The sequence below is a fragment of the Chiloscyllium punctatum genome, chromosome 11, assembly GCF_047496795.1.
Source record: "Chiloscyllium punctatum isolate Juve2018m chromosome 11, sChiPun1.3, whole genome shotgun sequence".
Lineage (NCBI taxonomy): Eukaryota > Metazoa > Chordata > Chondrichthyes > Orectolobiformes > Hemiscylliidae > Chiloscyllium > Chiloscyllium punctatum.
In genome coordinates this window covers 81,622,884-81,644,416 of record NC_092749.1, presented here as the reverse complement: position 1 = coordinate 81,644,416, position 21,533 = coordinate 81,622,884, and the positions used below count along the sequence as shown (strand labels likewise).

General features: G+C 41.8%; 1 protein-coding gene across 1 annotated transcript in view; it reads left to right on the top strand.

The window, feature by feature from the left end:
- The window catches only part of LOC140483138 (zinc finger protein 292-like), a 208,054-nt gene that overhangs the window by 166,005 nt on the left and 20,516 nt on the right, over positions 1-21,533 (top strand). Inside the window, exon 6 of the mRNA XM_072581126.1 lies at positions 18,998-19,134. Within this exon, the coding sequence (XP_072437227.1) occupies positions 18,998-19,134 (137 nt within the window). The remainder of the gene's footprint in view (positions 1-18,997; positions 19,135-21,533) is intronic.

Sequence of the window (21,533 nt, the reverse complement as noted above, 5' to 3'; positions counted from 1 at the left end):
GTATCCCTCTATTCCCTGCCTGTTCATGTCTGTCCCAGTACCTCTTACACATTGCTGACGTATCTGCTTCTATCAACCCCACTGGCAGCATGTTCCAGGCCTACTACCCTCTGCTTTGAACATCTCTCTTTAAATTTTATCCCTGTCATCATAACCTATGCTGCAGTTGTACAAACCTCTGGTGCAGCTGCACTTGGAGCATTGCGTACAATCTGGTCACCGCATGATTGGAACGTGTGGAAGTGTTGGAAAGGGTTCAGAGGAGATTTACTAGCGTGTTGCCTGGTATGGAGGGAAGATCTTACGAGGAAAGGCTGAGAGACTTGAGGCTGTTTTTGTTAGAAAGAGATTGAGAGATGACTTAATTGAGACATATAAGATAATCTGATTTGCAGATCTGATGTGTGCTTCCATGTGTTGGACTATAACCTGGTGTTGTGATTTTTTTAAAAAACAATATAATCTGAGGATTAGATAGGGTGGACAGTGAGAGCCGCTTTCCTCTGGTGATCGTTAGCACAAGGGAACATAGCTTTAAATTTAGGGGTGATAAGAGGTAGTTTCTTCATACAAAGTAGTAGGGGTATGGAATGCACTGCCTGCAATGGTGGTAAACACTCTCACCTTAAGGACATTTTAGATGGTCATTGGATAAACATATGGATGAAAGTGGAATAGTGTAGGGTAGATAGGCTTCAGATTGGTTCCACAGGTTGGCGCAACATAGAGGATCGAAGGGGCTGTAATGTTCTATGTTCAGTACCGTCTAGTTCAGATACACAATCCTTTATCCAAAACGCTCGGGACCGACAGGTTTTCAGAATTCAGAATAAGTGAAACAGTGAAATTTTGTAAGAATCTTACCAAACAGCAGACTCCTTGTGAGTAATGGGCCCTGAGACAGAATTGAGGCCTCTCAGTGCTGGGCCACTCACCCCCCACATCGTATTTGAGTGACATGCATCAAGTGGGTGTGGAGTTGGGTTAACTGTTTGCAGGCCAAACAACCTTTTTTAACTAGATTAAAAACCTCACAAAAAAACCTCCGGATTTTGGAGCTTTTTGGTGAATGAAAGAAGATCTCTGATTTCTACTGTAAAAATAGAAAGTAACTATTTATTTCTTCCTAACAGTGAAGACTAACAAAACTACTAACAAACCGAACACACTTCCCCCTAACTAACTACTGTTCCTGAGCTGACCATAGTTCCATTAATATGCTGTTTAATAACATAATTAATACTAAATTAGCACTTCATCTCTTAAAGTCCACACAGATGGTCTTCTCTTCAATCTTCCTTCCTCTTTTTTTCCTGATTCTGCTGTCCTCTCCTAGATGCTCCTCTTACTTTCTACTGAGTATTTTTAGTTATCAAATGCCTTGGTACCTTTTAAATAGAGTCCTAGAAATGTACAGCATGGAAACAGACCCTTCAGTCCAACCCTACCATGCTTACCAGATATCCCAACCCAATCTAGTCCCACCTGCCAGCACCCGGCCCATATCCCTCCAAACCCTTCCTATTCATATACCCAGCCAAATGCGTCTTAACTGTTGCAATTATACCAGCCTCCACCACATCCTCTGGCAGCTCATTCCATTCACGTACCACCCCCTGTGTGAAAAAGTTGCCCCGTAAGACTCTTTTATATCTTTCCCCTCTCACCCTAAACCTATGCCCTCTAGTTCTGGACTCCCCGACCCCAGGAAAAACACTGTCTATTTATCCTATCCATGCCCCTCATAATTTTGTAAACCTCTAAAGTCTCCCCTCAGCCTCCGCTCCAGGGAAAACAGCTTCAGCCTGTTCAGCCTCTCCCTGTAGCTCAGATCCTCCAACCTTGGCAATATCCTTGTGAATCTTTTCTGAACCCTTTCAAGTTTCACACAGTCTTTCCGATAGGAAGGAGACCAGCATTGCACGCAATATTCCAACAGTGGCCTAACCAATGTCCTGTACAGCTCCAACATGACCTCCCAACTCCTGTACTCAACACTCTGACCAATAAAGGAAAGCATACCAAACACCGCCTTCACTATCCTATCTACATGCGATTCCACTTTCAAGGAGCTATGAGCCTGCACTCCAAGGTCTCTTTGTTCAGCAACACTCCCTAGGACCTTACCATTAAGTGTACAAGTCCTGCTAAGATTTGCTTTCCCAAAATGCAGCACCTCGCATTTATCTGAATTAAACTCCATCTGCCACTTCTCAGCCCATTGGCTCATCTGGTCCAGATCCTGTTGTAATCTGAGGTAATCCTCTTCGCTGTCCACCACACCTCCAATTTTGGTGTCATCTGCAAACTTACTAACTGTACCTCTTATGCTCGCATCCAAATCATTTATGTAACTGACAAAAAGTAGAGGGCCCAGCACAGGTCCTTGTGGCACTCCACTGGTCACAGGCCTCCAGTCTGAAAAACAACCCTCCACCACCACCCTCTGTCTTCTACCTTTGAGCCAGTTCTGTATCCAAATGGCTAGTTCTCCCTGTATTCCATGAGATCTAACCTTGCTAATCAGTCTCCCATGGGGAACCTTGTCGAACGCCTTACTGAAGTCCATATAGATCACATCTACTGCTCTGCCCTCATCAATCTTCTTTGTTACTTCTTCAAAGAACTCAATCAACTTTGTGAGACATGATTTCCCATGCACAAAGCCATGTTGACTATCCCGAATCAGTCCTTGCCTTCCCAAATACATCCCTCATGATTCCCTCCAACAACTTGCCCACCACCAAGATCAGACTCACTGGTCTGTAGTTCCCTGGCTTGGCTTTACCGCCCTACTTTAAACAGTGGCACCACGTTTACCAACCTCCAGTCTTCCGGCACCTCACCTGTGACTATCGATGATACAAATATCTCAGCAAGAGGCCCAGCAATCACTTCTCTAGCTTCCCACAGAGTTCTCTGGTACACCTGATCAGGTCCTGGGGATCTTTAACCGTTTCAAGACATCCAGCAATTCCTCCTCTGTAATCTGCAAGAGGTCACCATCTATTTCCTGACAGTCTATATCTTCCATATCTTTTTCTACAGTAAATACTGATGCAAAATATTCATTTAGTATCTCCCCCATTTTCTGTGGCTCCACACAAAGGTCGCCTTGCTGATCTTTGAGGGGCCCTATTCTCTCTCCCTAGTTACCCTTTTGTCCTTAATATATTTGTAAAAACTCTTTGGATTCTTCTTAATTCTATTTGCCAAAGCTATCTCATATCCCCGTTTTGCCATCCTGATTTCTCTTTTAAGTATACTCCTACTTTCTTTATACTCTAAGGATTCACTCGATCTATCCTGTCTATACCTGACGTATGTTTCCTTCTTTTTCTTAACCAAACCCTCAATTTCTTTAGTCATCCAGCATTCCCTATACCTACCAGCATTTCCTTTCACCCTGACAGGAATATACTTTCTCTGGATTCTTGTTATCGCATTCCTGAAGGCTTCCCATTTTCCAGCCGTCCCCTTACCTGCAAATATCTGCCTCCAATCGGCTTTCAAAAGTTCTTGCCTAATACTGTCAAAATTGGCCTTTCTCCAATTTAGAACTTCAGCTTTTAGATCTGGTCTATCCTTTTCCATTACTTTTTTAAAACGAATAGAATTATGGTCACTAGCCCCAAAGTGCTCCCCCACTGACACCTCAGTCACCTGCCCTGCCTTATTTCCCAAGAATAGGTCAAGTTTTGCACCTTCTCTAGTAGGTACATCCACGTACTGAATCAGAAAATTGTCTTGTACGTACTTAAGAAATTCCTCTCCATCTAAACCTTTAACACTATGGCACTCCCAGTCGATGTTTGGAAAGTTAAAATCCCCTACCATAACTACCCTATTATTCTTACAGATAGCTGAGATCTCCTTACAAGTTTGTTTCTCAATTTCCCTCTGACTATTAGGGGGTCTATAATACAATCCCATTAAGGTGATCGTCTCTTTCTTATTTCTCAGTTCCACCCAAATAACTTCCCTGGATGTATTTCTGGGAATATCCTCCCTCAGCACAGCTGTAGTGCTATCCCTTATCAAAAACGCCACTCCCCCTCCTCTCTTGCCTCCCTTTCTATCCTTCCTGTAGCATTTGTATCCTGGAACATTAAGCTGCCAGTCCTGCCCATCCCTGAACCGTGTTTCCGTAATTGCTATGATATCCCAGTCCCATGTCCCTGACCATGCCCTGAGTTCATCTGCCTTCCCTGTTAGGCCCCTTGCATTGAAATAAATGCAGTTTAAATTATTAGTCCTACCTTGTCCCTGCCTGCCCTGACTATTTGACTCACTTGTGTTCTCAGCTGTACCCGTCTCAGACTGATCTCTTTCCTCACTATCTCCCTGGGTCACACCACCTCTGCCTTACTAGTTTAAATCTTCCCAAGCAGTTCGAGCAAATTTCCCTGCCAGTATATTAGTCCCCTTCCAATTTAGGTGCAATCCGTTCCTTCTTGTACAGGTCACTTCTACCCCAAAAGAGATTCCAATGATTCAAAAATATGAATCCTTCTCCCATATACCAGCTCCTCAGCCATGCATTCATCTGCTCTATCCTCCTATTTCTGCCCTCACTCACTCGTAATCCAGATATTACTACCCTTGAGGACTTCCTTTTTAAATTTCTGCCTAACTCTCTGCAATCTCTCTTCAGAGTCTCAATCTTTGGTACCAATGACATTGGAGGGGAAAATGTGGACAATGACCTCCTGCTGGCCCCTCTCCCCCATGAGAACATTCTGTACCCTCTGAGACATCCTTGATCCTGGCACCAGGGAAACAACACACCATTCTGCTTTTTCTCTGCTGGCCACTGAAACGTCTGTCTGTATCTCTGACTACAGAATCCCCTAACACAACTGATCTCTTGGAAGCTGACGTCCCCCTCGTTGCATTAGAGCCAGTCTCAATACCAGAATCTTGGCTGTTCGTGCTACATTCCCCTGAGAATCCACCACCCCCTAAATTTTCCAGAACAGCATATCTGTTTGAAATGCATATATCCACAAAAGACTCCTGCACTAGCTGCCTACCTTTTTTACCCTTCCTGGAGTTAACCCATCTATGTGACTGTATCTGAGACTTTCCCCCCTTCCTATAACTGTGATCCATCACATACTGTTGCTGTTGCAAATTCCTTATCGCTTTCTATCTGTCTCTCTAACTGATCCACTCGATCTGATGAGATTCGCATCCAGCAGCATTTATGGCAGATATAATCCGCAGTAACCCTTAAACTCTCTTTAAACTCCCACATCTGACAAGAAGTACATGTCACTGCAAAGGCCATTTTTGCTCCTTCACAATCTCAGACCCAGAAAGTAACACCATCTTATTCTTCTACAAACACTGCCCCAGGTTATATTAATAGCTATGGCTTATATTTTAAGTTTAACCAAGAGACTCTTCTCCAAAAACAAATAATCAAGAAAGAATCCACGATACTCACTACTGCAGCCTTTCTCTTGGGCAGTCTTAAAGCAACAATTAACTTACCTAATTCTGTGCAATGAACTGCGCACAACAGTTCCTCCAAGATTAGTTGTGAATTTCACTGTTTGTTAATTTTCCTAGATGTATTCCGATGTCCAGCGATACACTAATTCAAACAGCAAAGGCAGTAACTGTGCAGGTTCTCTCTCTCTTGCACTGTCCTCACCATGTGCTTCCTTTGTCTGCTCTTCTCCCTTTTAAACTGCTGTTGTTTTGACTTTTAGTGGCTTCTTGGAAATTTCTTTGAGAGCTTTTCATGATAAATGGGCAGCTAACTCTGAGCAATTTTCAAAATGCCCTAGTTTATAACCTTCATTACTTCCTCCATCTCGTTGGTCCGATGTCAATGCAATCAAATTTAAATTCAGTTAGTTTTTTGGTTTCCTAGGCATATTTTCAGATTGGTTATATTCAAATCTGGTTGTCTCCACTTCAGTTTGGGTTGGTTTTTTTAATGTTAATAACCCTATTGCCAATTGTTACATACTTTCAATTCTCAGTACTTTCTGGACCGTCAACTACTCAGACGCACGTGCTGTCAAAATCTTTAAACTCAGAAAAGAGCTCTTTCTCTCTCAAAGGGAGGTATACGCTTTCGACTTCATTATACCTCCCCCCTTAATGAACCATTATAATGAAAAGGTGGCTTCATTTTTCCCCCCCTCTAGATCTTAACTTCATTATTACTGGCAGATGTAGTTTGTAATCTAAAGTTACACATTTCTTCCTGATTCAGCATTTGGAATATACCAGTTTTATCTATACATGTTCTTTTATTGCATCTGCAGGAACAATTTTCTGACCTGCTACATGTAAAATTTGTAAATTGAACATAAGACTGCAACAAAATATTCTCCTATTTTTGTCCTTAAATCTTTCCAAAAAAGTGAAAGGCTTGTGGTCAGTATACGCAACCATCTCCCAAATGTTAGTTATACACCTAGCAGAATGATGTAAGACCAGTACTTAACTCAATAACTTTTTTTCAATGTTAGAATATCTTCTCTGAGGGCTATTGAGTTTCTTTGAATAATAACCAATTGGCCTTCCAATTCTGTCATTATCCTCCTGCATCAACAGAGCTCCAACTCTTGTATAACTGGCATCGATAGGAACTTTAAAAGGTTATAAGAAGTTTGTGGCTAAACTGGTGCAGTGGGGGGATCCAAGATCGTGGTGATCTAGGAAGATGGCATTGCAGAGCTCCGCATTGCAGCGCAAGCGTGACTAACTTTCAACCTGCCCAACCTAGACCAATGTGACATCCTGGGACTCCAGAAAGATCATGGAGTCCCAAGAAACTTCTAAAAGTTAACTTGCCTTCATTTCCAGCCGTCCAGAGATGCCGAAAAAGGGAGGAGGAGCGTCCAAGGCCCAGCCTGCCGGATCCTCTGACTCAATTACTTTCCAGGCCCTGGTGAACAAGCTCACAAAATCTAGCGAGATATTGGGAATACAGATGGAGATTGGAGCCAGCTTCTCTTCTATCATGCTGCAGGAGCTTGGGCAGCAACTGGAAAACTTGGAGAAGAGGATGGATGAGATTGAGCACAGGGCCACCATGGTGGAAGCTGATGCCAGTTTATCCAAGGATAGGATCCAAGCCCTGGAGACGCTGATCCATAATTTGCGAGACCAAGTGGATGATCTGAATAACAGGAGTAGGAGAAAAACATTTGGATCATTGGTCTACCTGAGGGTAAGGAAGGAGAGCAGCCTGTGGAATTTATTGAGGACTGGCTGCTGAAATTCCTTAACTTGGAGGCTGGCATGAGAGGATTGAAGATTGAGAGGGCCCACCGGGTTCACGGTACGGAGGTTGGGTTTGGGTCAATGTCTTCGTCCTCTCCTGGTACAATTCCATCACTATAGGGATAAGGAGAGAATCATGGAAGCTTCCAGAATCTAGGGGAAGGATCCAAAGGCCCAAATTTACGAGGGCTCTAAAATAATGTTCTTCCAGGACTTCTCAGCAGAGGTGATCCAGAAAAGAAAATCTTATGTCAGTGTCAAGAGGAGACTGAGGGAGCTTGGGATTCAGTGCTCTGAAGTATCCGGCACTGCTTTGAATGACCTTACATGGATCCATATGTCTCTTTGTCACATCCGAGAAGGCAAGACACTTTGTGGACAAATTAACCTAATCTGAACAATTTCGTCCATATAAATAATAGTGTTGTTTGGGTTTGTCCTTATCGTTTTGTAAAAGAAACAGAGGAAGTCTGGTTGGAGCTTTCTTTTTTTTTCCTATTGATGATTTTGTTTAAACTATATGTTTGGCAGCGGTTGAGATATGTATTTTCCATTTCTAAGTTAAGATATGCCAAAGGATAAGTAGGATATTTACCCTTTTTTTTTCTTTAAAACTTCTTATTGCTATACTATGGAGTGTTTACTTTCTTTTCTGCTTGTATTCATGGTGCGGCTCTAGCTAGGAGAAGTGAAGGTGGGTGAGATGGTTAGATGCCTACTTATGGGCAGTTTGGGATGGGTACTTGCTTCCTCTGGCCAAAGAATGCATTCCCTTATTCAGCACCATTGGCACTTTATATGCTAGTTTGTTTTTTGAATTTTGCTGTTTTTAATGGTTTTATAGGCTTGCTAAGTGTTGTGGTCTTAGTTTATTTAGTTTTTTATGTTCATGTGACACTAAGACTCAGCAATTTGTGGTTCAGGTTCCTCTTCTCTGGAATTTAAATGTTATTACAGAAGGTTATGGCTAATGACTTGATTAAATGGTGCACCTGGAATATCAAGGAAAGTCACTCCCCAATTAAGAGGACGAGGGTTCTCTTCAGCCTTAGAAATGAGAAGGTGGATATTGCTTTGTTAGAGGAGACACACTTGGATGATGGAGCATTTGAAGTTACAACAGAATTGAACACCAGAAGTAGGGGAGTGGCTATATTGGTTAGGAAGAGCTATCTAATAGGGACCTCTTTCTCTTTTTTTTTTTCCCCCCAAGTTAGGGATTTTATTCAAAAAAGACCACATTTGACCCCTACAAATTCAACATAGAAAAGGGGGTGCTCAGTGCTAAGATTATACTTTGTCAGTACTTTATATCATCAATTGGGGGGGGTGCCCCCTCAGATGAGTTTGATTGACTCTACAGGATGTGGGAAAGAGAGCTAGGTGTTGAAGTTCCCTCAGAGGCAAGGGAAGATATTTGGGAAAACTTGAGAAAGATACTAATTTGTATTGTGACCCATGCCTTACAGTTGAAGATTCTCCACAGGGTCCACTTGGGCAAGTTGTTGGACGGAATCCTGAGGGACAGGATGTACATGTATTTGGAAAGGCAAATACTGAATAGGGAGAGTCAACATGGGTTTCTGCGTGGAAATCATATATCACAAATTTGATTGTTATTTCTTCAGAAAAACTGAGGATTGATGAGGGCAGAGTGGTAGATGTGATCTATGTGGACTTCAGTAAGGTGTTAGACAAGGTTCCCCATGGGAGACTGGTTAGCAAGGTTAGATCTCAGAATACAGGAGAACTAACCATGTGGCTTGAAGGTAGAAGGCAGAGGATAGTGGTGGAGGGTTGTTTTTCAGACTGGAGGCCTGTGGCCAGTGGAGTGCCACAAGGATCAGTGTTGGATTCTCTACTTTTTGTCATTTATATAAATGATTTGGATGTAAGCATAAGAGGTGTGGTTAGTAAGTTTGCAGATGGCAACAAAATTGGAGATGTGGTGGACAGCGACGAAGGTTACCTCAGATTACAACAGGATCTTGATCTGATGGGCCAATGGGCTGAGAAGTGGCAGGTGGAGTTACTTCGGGTAAATGCGAAGTGCTGCATTTTGGGAAAACAAATCTTAGCAGGACTTTTACACTTACTATTAAGGTCCTAGAGAGTTTTGCTGAACAAAGCGACCTTGGAGTGCAGGTTCATAGCTCCTTGAAAGCGGAGTCGCAGGTAGATAGGATAGTGAAAAAGGTGTTTGGTATGCTTCCCTTTATTGAGGTCAGAGTATTGAGTACAGGAGTTGGGAGGTCATGTTGCAGCTGTACAGGACATTGGTTAGGCCACTGTTGGAATATTGTGTGCAATTCTGGTCTCTTTCCTATCGAAAAGATGTTGTGAAACTTGAAAGGGTTCAGAAAAGATTTACAAGGATTTTGCCAGGTTGGAGGATTCGAGCTGTAGGGAGAGGCTGAACAGGCTGGGGCTGTTTACCCTGAAGCGTCGGAGGCTGAGGGGTGACCTTATAGAGGTTTACAAAATTGAGGGGCATGGATAGGATAAATAGACAAAGTCTTTTCCCTGGGGTCGGGGAGTCTAGAACTAGAGGGCATAGGTTAGGGTGAGAGGGGAAAGATATAAAAGACACAAAAGGGGCAACGTTTTCACGCAGAAGGTGGTACGTGTATGGAATGAGCTGCTAGAGGAAGTGGTAGAGGCTGGTACGATTGCAACATTTAAGAGGCATTTGGATGGGTATATGAATAGGAAGGGTTTGGAGGGATATGGGTTGGGTGCTGACAGGTGAGAGTTGATTGGGTTGGGATATCTGGTCAGCATGGATGGATTGGACCGAAGGGTCTGTTTCCATGCTGTACATATCTGTGACTCTTATGGCTCCGGACCATTTTGTCAAAATTTAAATGTGTTCTCTTCTTGTTCTAAGTGCAAAGTCTGTGCAGGCACTCTTAACCATTGTCTTTTGGTAGGCTCCAAACATTTGGAATGCTGTGGCAGGTGCAATGGAGAGGATTTTGGTAGTAAGGGTGAAGAAGGACCCGATTCCTCCTCTTCTGGGCCAGCCCAGTGTGTTCCTTGCAGATGCACATATTTTTTAAAAACTTTTTAATATCCTTACTTTCTGTGCAAGAAAGAATATCTTGCTAGGTTGGGTATCTGAAAATCCCCCAGACCTGTTGGGTTGGTGGAAGATTATGGAGCATATCCCTTTGGACTATCTCGCAAGTATGGTAGACCACAAAACTGAGAATTTTTATAAGATATGGCAGCCCTTCTTGGAATACTTAGACACAGATTTCTCTGCCATGCTAACGAGGGCTCTTATATAGCCGTAACATTTGTGTTTTAACTGTCCATTATCCAGGAGGAACTGTGAAAGTGAGAGTGTCTTGTTTGGCTGAGCTGAGTTACTACTGTTTATTAGTTTGTTGGTTATTATTTAGTAAGTTAAATAGCTGGTTTGGTTTTTTATTCTATATTTTCCAATATATGTTTATACATTTGTACATGAGGGCGGGTTGGGTTTTTCATTTTATGTTTTTTGTACTGTTTTGAATTGTATTGTTTTGTAATTGTTGTAATATTTAAAAATCTCTTTTTTTTTCAATAAAAATATATATTTTTTAAAAACTGGTGCAGTGATCAATGGCTTTTAGATTTTCAGATGCCTCCTGCCAGTGTTCTGTCCACCAAAATTTCACGTTCTTCTTTAACAAATCCGTTAGCGGTGCCACCATGCTACTTTCAGTCGAATCTGCTCAGTGCCAAAAATCGAAGCAAATCTTTCTTTGAGGATGGCCATGGAAATTTCTTGATGGCCTTTGTCTTCACATTCCTCAGGGTCATTCTTCCAGGTCCGATATTATGTCCCAGGAACGTCACCTCTGCCTACATAACTGTTTTAAATTGAGCAAAAACATAATTTTTGTCATCTGTAATCTTTCACCGAGCTCTGCCAAGTGCATTGTGATCTTTCCACAAATGGTTAAAGAGAGCACTAAATCATCCATGCAGACGGCACAATTAGTCAATCCTGTTACAACTCTGTTCATTAGTTTTTGAAATGTGGCTGATGGGTTCTTCATTTGAAAGGGCATTAATTTGAGTTGATTTGGCTCAAGTGGGGTTTTAAACACAGAAACTTCTTTTGCTTTCTCCGATAAAGGTACCGCCAATGACCACGCAGTAAGTTCAACTTTGTCATATAAGCAGCTTGTCCAGCATTTTCTACACAGACCTCCAACCTTGGACTTTGGTATCAGTCTGATTTCGTTATGACCTTCCAATAATCCACACAGAACTGTTGAGAACCTTTTGACAACCATCAGGCTTTTGAACCAATACAATCTGCAAACTCCACTCACTTTGACTCTGTGCAACTTTAAGAGGATTAAACCTAGAAGAGTGTTGTTTTATCAGAGCAGCATTTCCTACTTTGACCTCATGCACAATAGTATTAGCCTTCCCCATTCTATTCCTTCATAAGTCCTCATTCTGCTGCAAAAAAACTTGTAACTTGTTTCTTTGCCCTTGAGACAGCTCACTATTCTATTCCATTTAAGGACTTCCTCTTTATTTAACTTATTGTGAGGTACATCAAAATCAAATGATTCAGTTTCTGATTCCTCACTGTTAGGCTCAGTAATTAATGCCTGTTTCTCTGGTTCCCTGTCGCTGTCATAGTATGGTTTAAACATATTAACATGACATACCCTCAGCTGTTTTTTCCTAGATGACATTTTTACCAGATAATTCAACTGACTCAACTTTTTCTCAATATGATAAGGATGACTACACCTCACTTGGAAGGGATCTCCTTTCACTGATAACAGCAGCAGTGTTATATCTCAATGAGCAAAATTGAGAGTCTTTAATTTCTTGTCTACTTCCTGTTTCATCAAACACTGGTATTTTTAAAAGCTGTCTCACCAACTCCCCTGCTCTATTTAACCTTACCCTAAAATTTGACACACAGTCCAAGTATGTGGTCTCTGAATTCAGAGGCACTACTTCTTTCTTAATTAACTTCAGTAGTCATCTCATTTCATGCCCAAAACTAATTCAAATGGACTGAATTTGGCCGATTCATTTGGTGCGTCCCTAATGGCAAAAAGTTTAAATGGTATTCCTTTATCCTAATCATCTGGATAGTCTTGATTATAAGCCCTTAACATTGTCTTTAAGGTTTGCTGCCACTTTATAACACTCTATGATTCCTGAGGTATGCAGTGGATTTGAATTGTTTTATTCCTAAGCTATAATTAACTTCCCTGAACAAGTTTCATGTAAAATTTGAGTCTTGATCTGATTGTATTTCTGTTGGTAGTCTGTATCTATAGAACATAGAACAGTACAGCACAGACAATGCCCTTCAGCCCACAATGTTGTGCTGACCATTTACCTTACATTTCTGTGACCATATGCATGTCCAGCAGTCTCTTAAATATCCGCAATGACCTCACTTCCACAACTGCTGCTGGCAACACATTCCATGCTCTCTCAACACTCTGCGTAAAGAACCTGCCTCTGACATCCCCTCTATACTTTCCACCAAACAGCTTAAAACCCCCCCCATGTTAACAATTTCTGGGAAAAAGTCTCTGGCTATCAACTCTATCTATACCTCTTATTATCTTGTAAACCATTAGGTCCCCTCTCTTTCTTTTTTTTTTCCCAATGAAAAAAGTCTGAGCTCACTCAACCTCTCTTCGTAAGATAAGCCCTCCATTTCAGGCAGCGTCCTGGTAGACGACCTCTGAACCCTCTCCAAAGCATCCACCTCTTTCCTATAATAGGGCGACCAGAACTGGACACAGTACACTCTAACCAAAGTTTTATAGAGCTGCAACAAAATCTTGCAACTCTTAAACTCAATCCCCCTGTTGATGAAAGCCAAAACACCATATGCTTTCTAAACAACCCTGTCCACTTGGGTGGCCATTTTAAGGGATCTATGTACCTGCACATCAAGATCCTGCTGTTCCTCCACACTGCCAAGAATCCTGTCTTTAATCCTGTACTCAACTTTCAAGTTCGACCTTCCAAAATGCATCACTTCACATTTATCCAGATTGAACTCCTTCTGCCACCTCTCAGCCCATCTCTGCATCCTGTCAATATCACGCTGCAGCCTACAACAGTCCTCTATACTGTCAACGACACCTTCAACCTTTGTGTCGTCTGCAAACTTGCTAACCTATCCTTCAATCTCCTCATCCAAGTCACTAATAAAAATTACAAACAGTAGAGGCCCAAGAACAGAGCCCTGTGGAACACCACTCACCACTGACTTCCAGGCAGAATACTTTCCTTCCACTACCACTCGGTGTTCTGTCAACCAGCCAATTATGTATCCAGACAGCTAAATTTCCCTGTATCCCATTCCTCCTGGCCTTCTGAATGAGCCTACCATGGGGACCCTTATCAAATACCTTGCTGAAGTCCATATACACCACATCCACAGCTTGACCCTCATCAACTTGTCTAGTCACATCCTCAAAAGAATTCAGTAAGATTTGTGAGGCATGATCTGCCCCTCTCAAAGCTGTGCTGACTGCATTTAATCAAGCCATGCTCTTCCAGATAGAAAGGATTCTGAGGGATAGGATTTATGACTAACACCTTACAGACAACAGACGTGAGACTGACTGTAATTGCCGGGGGTTTCCCCTATTTCCTTTCTTGAAGAGAGGAATTTGCCTCCCTTCAGTCCTTAGGTACGACTCCGGTGGTGAGCGAGGATGCAAAGATCTTCGCAAGCGGCGAAGCAGTCACATTTCTCGCTTCCCAAAGCAGCAGAGGACAAATCTGGTCTGGCCCTGGCGACTTGTCAATCTTAATGTTTGTCAAAATTTTCAGCACATCAGCTTCCTCAATCTCTATCCATTGCAGCATGCTTACCTGCTCCTCAATGGTTTCATTCACTACAAGGTCCTTTTGTTTGGTAAAGACAGAAGCGAAAAACTGATTTAGGGCTTCCCCTACCACCTCAGACTCTATACACCAATTCCCTATGCTATCCCTGATCAGCCCTACTCTTTGCTCATTCTCTTATTCCTCACATACGTGTAAAATGCCTTTGGATTCTCCCTAATCCTTCCTGCCAAGTCTTTTTCGTGCCCCCTCCTGGCTTTCCTCAGACCATTTTTGAGCTCCTTCCTCGACTGCCTGTAATCCTCTAGAGCTGAGCAAGACCCTTGCTTCCTACACCTTACGTAAGCTACCTTCTTTCTTTTGACAAGAAGCTCCTCCACTCTCGTCATTCCAAGGTTCCTTTTATCTTACCCCTTCTTGCCTGTCTCGGAACACATTTATGCATCACTCGCAACAACTGTTCAGGTCCTTCAGCCACTGTTACCTCTGGGAGATTGCTTGTGTCTTCCTCAGTGAGCACAGATCTGAAGTACCAATTCAACTTTTCTGCCATTTTTGTTCCCCGTAATATATTGACCCGTTTCTGTCTTCAAGGGGCCAATATTAGTCTTGACCATTTTTCTTCCTTTCACATACCTAAAAAAGCTTTTACTATCCTTCTCTATATTTTTGGCCAGTTTACCTTCGTACCTCATTTTTTTCTCTGCATATTTCCTTCTTAGTTATCCTTTGTTCTTGAAAAGCTTCCCAGTCCTCCGTTTTCCCACTCCTCTTTGCTATGCTATACTTTTTCTCTTTTGGCTTTATATTTTTCTAAACTTCCCTTGTCAGCCACGGCCACCCCTGCCTCCTCTTAGGATCTTTCTTCCTTTTTGGAATGAACTGATCCTGCACCTTCTGCATTATACCCAGAAATACCTGCCATTGTTGCTCCACTGCCATCCCTGCTAGGTTATTGCACTATTGAACTTTGGCCAGCTCCTCCCTCATAGCTCCATAGTTTCCTTTATTCAACTGAAATATTGTCACTTCTGATTGTACCCTCTCCCTTTCAAATTGCAGATTAAAGCTTATTGTATAATGGTCACTACCTCCTCATGGCTCCTTCACTTCAAGGTCCCTGATCAAATCTGGTTCGTTGCACAACACCAAATCCAGAATTCTCTTCTCCCTGGTAGGCTCCAGCACCAGCTGTTCTAAGAATCCATCTTGGAGGCACTCCATAAACTCCCTTTCTTGGGGTCCAGTACCATCCTGATTCTCCCAGTCTACCTGCATGTTGAAATCCTCCATAACAACTGTAGTAATATCTTTGCGACAGGCCAATTTCAGCTCCTTATTCAACTCACACCCTACATCCCGACTACTGTTTGGGGGCCTGTAGATAACTCCCAGGAGGGTCTTTTCTACTCTTAGAATTTCTCAGCTCTATCCATACTGATTCTACATCCCCTGATTCTAGGTCCTCCCGTGCTATGGACTGAATATCATTCCTTACAAACAGGGCCACCCCACCCCCTCTGCCTGTCAGTCTGTCCTTACGAGAGCACGTATAGCCTTGAATATTCATTTCCCAGGCCCTGTCCACTTGAAGCCACGTTTCCGTTATCCCCACAACATTATAACTGCCAATTTCCAAATGAGTCTCAAGCTCATCCATCTTCTTTCTAATGCTTCGTGCATTCATATATAATATTTTTAATTTGTTACTGCCCTCACCCTTCCTATCAATCCCTATTTCACTCAACCTTATGGCATGATCCCTTTTTTGAGTTTTCTGCTCCATTGTTGTCTTTCTTGACTTGTTCTAATTTTCCCTTCAATTTCCTCCTTAAACTTCCAGTTTGTCGTTTCCCCCCCCCCCCCCACATTTAGTTTAAATGCAGCTGTGTTGCAGTGGCAAACCTGCCTGTCAGGAAGGGTTTAGAGGGATATGGGCCAAGTGCTGGCAAGTTAGGTTAGAATATCTGGTTGGCATAGACAAGTTTGACCGAAGGGTCTGTTTCCAGGCTATATATCTCTCTGACTCTGACATCTGCATAATTTCTTGACCCCCTCATCTGACAGTGCTGCAAACAACTCACCAACCCTGCCTAACAGCTTAGTCTGAATTAACATTACCCACAACTTCTTTGGCCAATCCATCTGCTGAGCCAATTCTTCAAATGAAATAAGGCTTCAACATCTTTTTTATCAACATGTCATCGTGTTTTAACATATTTGTATATATCCTTATCTCTCCCTTCATCTCCATCCTTTTAAATTGACTTTCTTCCATACTGTAGGGAATCTAATCTAATCTATTTTGCAACTTCTGAAGTTCAAACTCTCGCTCTTTTTGCGGAGCTAAGAATTTTCTCTATCTTAATACTTTTATTTATCCTGTTCTTGTAACCATAATTCAAACAGTTTTGTTTGCTCTTTTTTCTTTTGCCTCTAAGTCAAGCTGCTTCATTTTCAATTGAATTTTAGCCATTTCCAAAGATTCTGATTACTTTTCCAGTGCCTTTAAATGTCAAGTTATTTCTGTAATTGCTACTTTCTTCATATTGGCAACCCCAACTCCAGCTTGCCTGCCAATTCCAGCAACTTCTTGCTCACCTTTTGTAAAACCCCCAAAGTCACTTCTTTCACCACCAGAAAGCATTTAGTAACTGAGCGTGGCATTTCTCTCAATTTTAATCTAACCAACCACAAATAATAGGTGAAAAAATCTGTTTAAATTTCTAAGTTTTCTTTAAAGAGCTAGGACACTAACCCCCAAATCTGTTTGAATCTGTCCAAATCTGTTCAGATCCAGTCAAGTGCTGTTCACGAACCAGTCGAGCCCCTACTTGTTTAAATTTGGGACCTGAACTCCCAATCTGTTCAAATGCAAGACGATGAGCCCCCAGTCTATTACAACATTGAGATCGAACCTCTCTGCTAATTAAACTAAAAACATCCAGAGAAGATTGCTTTGCCTCATAATCTGTTAAAAACGTATGATTGAAAGAAGATCCCTGATTTCCACTATATAAATAAAACACAAGTGAACACTAACAAAACTATCCCTTGACCACAATTTTATTAATATGTTCCAAAGAGACAGTAATGGTAAATTAGCATTTAGTCTCTTAAAGTCCACACAGATGGTCTTCTTTCTTAGAACATAGAACATAGAACAATACAGCACAGAACAGGCCCTTCGGCCCACGATGTTGTGCCGAACTTCTAACCTAGATTAAGCACCTATCCATGTACCTATCCAATTGCCGCTTAAAGGTCACCAATGATGCTGACTCTGCCACTCCCACAGGCAGCGCATTCCATACCCCCCTCTGGGTAAAGAACCTACCCCTGACATCCCCCCCTATACCTTCCACCCTTCACCTTAAATTTATGTCCCCTTGTAACACTCTGTTGTACCCGGGGAAAAAGTTTCTGACTGTCTACTCTATCTATTCCTCTGATCATCTTATAAACCTCTATCAAGTCACCCCTCATCCTTCGCCATTCCAATGAGAAAAGGCCTAGCACACTCAACCTATCCTAGTACGACCTATTCTCCATTCCAGGCAACATCCTGGTAAATCTTCTCTGCACCCTCTCCAAAGCTTCCACATCTTTCCTAAAGTGGGGCGACCAGAACTGCACAAAGTACTCCAAATGTGGCCTAACCAAAGTCCTGTACAGCTGCAACATCACTTCACGACTCTTGAATTCAATCCCTCTGCTAATGCACGCTAATACACCATAGGCCTTCTTACAAGCTCTATCCACCTGTGTGGCAACTTTCAAAGATCTATGAACATAGACCCCAAGACCCCTCTGCTCCTCTACCTTACTAAGAACCCTACTGTTAACCCTGTATTCCGCATTCTTATTTGTCCTTCCAAAGTGGACAACCTCACACTTGACAGGGTTGAACTCCATCTGCCACTCCTCAGCCCAGCTCTGCATCATATCTAAGTCTCTTTGCAGCTGACAACAGCCCTCCTTACTATTCACAACTCCACCAATCTTCATATCATCTGCAAATTTACTGACCCACCCTTCAACTCCCTCTTCCAAGTCATTAATAAATAATTCAGTCAGCCTTCCTCTTTTTGTTTTTTCCCTGAATCTGCTGTCTTCTCTTGGATGGTCTTCTTACTTTCTACTGAGTATTTTTAGCTAACAAATGCCTCTTAAATAGATGGTGCATTCTGAGAGATTTCTTTTGAGGTTTATAACACTCATTACTCCTGCCATCTCATTGGTCCGATTATTGTTAATGCAATCTAATTTAAATTCAATTGGTTTTTGGTTTACTGGGCATATTTTAAACAATTGGTTATATTCAAAAGCAGTTGCCTTAATGTTTTTAAAAAACCCAACCCAAGCTAATGTTAATAACCCTATTGCCAGTTGTTACTTTCAATTCTCAGTACTCTCTGTGACTCTGTCAACTCTCAGAAGCACATGCTGTTAAAATCTCAACTCTGAAAAGCACCCTTCAAGGGAGCATACATGCTTTTGACTTCATAACACCTCCCCACCACCACCTTCAATGCATATACCAACTATTTCCTAGCTACAGTCAGTTCTACAGAAGGCTCACTGGGCTTGAAACATTGAATCACAGGAAAAGTGGATTTATTGGCAGATTCAAATCTACCTTAACTCTATAACCTCTTACAATTATCTGCTCTTGACTGTCTTCACCCCCAATCCACCAAAATGCCTTCAGCTATCATGGTCTAACAAATTTGGCACTTATTTCCTAAATTTATCCAACTTTACTGTGTACCTTCTCAGATCGCCTCTAAACCGACTTGTTTGATCTTCAGTTGCCATTTTTCCCAGCTTCTGTTCCAGAGATTTGAGTTATTGTTTAGTTGTGCTAAAAAGTGTTTTAACTGGAATCCACAAATACTCATTTGTGTTTCTATTTAAGATCTCAGCAGTTGACTGCAAGGATGCATTGGAGATGATATGTAACTTGGAGTCTGATGGAGAAGACAACCTGGCCCTCATCTTGTGCACAGCTTTCCTCACACGGCAGCTTCAGCAGGGCGATGTATACTGTGCATGGTGAGTCACTTGCCTTCTGTGGAGGTGAATTACATGATATTACAGGAACTACTAGTTTATCTGATTGTGTGAAGACTCACCTTAATAGATGGTTCTCAAGTTTCACCAGCTCTATGAAAGCAGATTCATCATTTCCAGATGGCTGATCTTCTCAAAACTGTTTAACAATGCAGAGATCCGGTCTCCTTTCAATTGGTGTTTTGGCCATGTCTGTATAGCCTGATTTAAGTGTGTTGTGTTGGCACTTTTTTCTCTGAACTTTAAGAGTGCTAAACAAAGGAATTTTTTTTTTCATTTTAGGTGTTCAAAATCAGCATCAAGCACTTTCAAGCAAGAATTGCACACGCAGATATGAAGTCCTCTATAGTCAACCATATAAATGTGCTTTTAGATAACCTTATAAAAGTAATCCTAATCCGTCACTGTAAATTCTTGCATTTGCTTTAATCTTATGACCTCAGTGATCTTGCAGTCTTTAGTGTATAGTTCCACATTGCAGATCAACGTTACCGCCAAATGAGCTCCCACAAACCCACCCAGAATGAGTTGAGACTATATCCAAGCTCCACCGAGTAGTGTTGAGCCAGAAGAAAATAATTGCATACTAACCTACTGTATCCCCAAATTTCCATGTATGTTAGCTGATTAAATTGAGTAAAAGGATCTGTGCAATTGGCATTAGAATCATAGTTCTTCAGGAGTCAAACAACTTGAATAATGAGTACACTAACCTACAATGAGTTAAATTGAGACTTTCTTTTTGCTTTATATCAACTATATTGCTTTTTTTAAAAGAAATTATAATTGTTTTCTCTGCTAACACACAGAAATTTCCTTTAGAGCTAATTTTTTATAGAAATAATTTTGTTTGTGTTTACTTTGTTCCCAAACTTCATCTTAAATATTAGAAAAGCAAATGTTATTGGTCTTTGTGTATCTGCATACAGTAAAGGGTTACTAGTTTCAAAGGACTAATGTTTGTAATAATGGAAGTGATGTGGTAATGTTTCACTGTGTTGTATTAACAGATAAAGTCATGGTGTTGTTTGACTTGCTCACTGCTCTATGTTCCCGCATAGAGACCTGTGTTCCCAATGTCTGACACAAAATAGCACAAGTAGGAGAAAGTCACCCTCTACCACAGTGACTTTATATGATCCAGGTAGACCAGACAAGACTGGGAATTGAAGTAGCAGAGGAAGTATGCAAATAATTAAGAAGGCAAATTGACATACTTGCATTGGAAATTCAGAGAAGGTTCAGTGGGCTGTTTCCTGGGCTGAATGTTTTTTCACATGAGGACAGGTCAAGCAGGTTTGGCTTATACCCGTGGAATAATCAGATGATCTTAATCAGAGGAATCTAAGGGGCCTTGACAAGGTAGATGCTGAGAGGATATATTCTCTCCTGGACAAATTGAGAGCTAGTTAACATAGTTTTAAAATTTTGGGCAGGACGGTGGCACAGTGGTTAGCACTGCTGCCTCACAGTGCCAAAGACCCGGGTTCAATTCCCCCTCAGGCGACTTACTGTGTGGAGTTTGCACATTCTCCCCGTATCTGCGTGGGTTTCTTCCGGGTGCTCCGGTTTCCTCCCAAGATGTGCAGGTCAGGTGAATTGGCCATGCTAAATTGTCTGTAGAGTTAGATAAAGGGGTAAATGTAGGAGTATGGGTGGGTTGCGCTTCGGCGGATCGATGTGGACTTGTTGGGCCGAAGGGACTGTTTCCACACTAAATAACCTAATCTAAAGTTTTTTTCCCATTTAAGACACTGATTGTCAACTTGGACCTAAACCTGTTGGTAAAATAGAACTTTATCCACAAGGAAAAGGTATTGACAGTTTAGATGCTTTCTAATCAACCTGTCCAGACGTGTTATTGCATGTCTTGTGGTGTATGTGGGACTTGAACATGGGCCGCCTCATCCAGAAGTAGGGCCATAATTACTGTATCATAAGAACCGTAGACAGAGTTACCGATCAACCAAAATGCAAGCCCCCCACCCTGTCCAACTAACCCTGTTTATTTTTATTTTTGTATAATTGATGAAATCTTTCCCTAGCTCTGCCAGACAATGTTGCTCACTAGTGGGCATCCATTCCTATCACCAAATCATCTGTGCATTTTTTCTATCTAGTAATCACCACCAATAAGTGACCCATGTTTCCAATTGTATAATTTATGTGCAAAGCCAATTAAGGGTAATGCAAACCATCAAAGATGAGGGGGAGTGAGGAAGAGAGGAAGGGTGCTAAATCAAAATGGAGCTGAAAGGGGTGTCTTGAATTTATATTTTTTAAAATGTTTTAACCTATTTTTGTAAGCAACCTGTTCAGAGATGATGTTAGACACCACTGGAGCAGATGAGACTTGAACCTGGGTCTCCTGATCCAGGGAT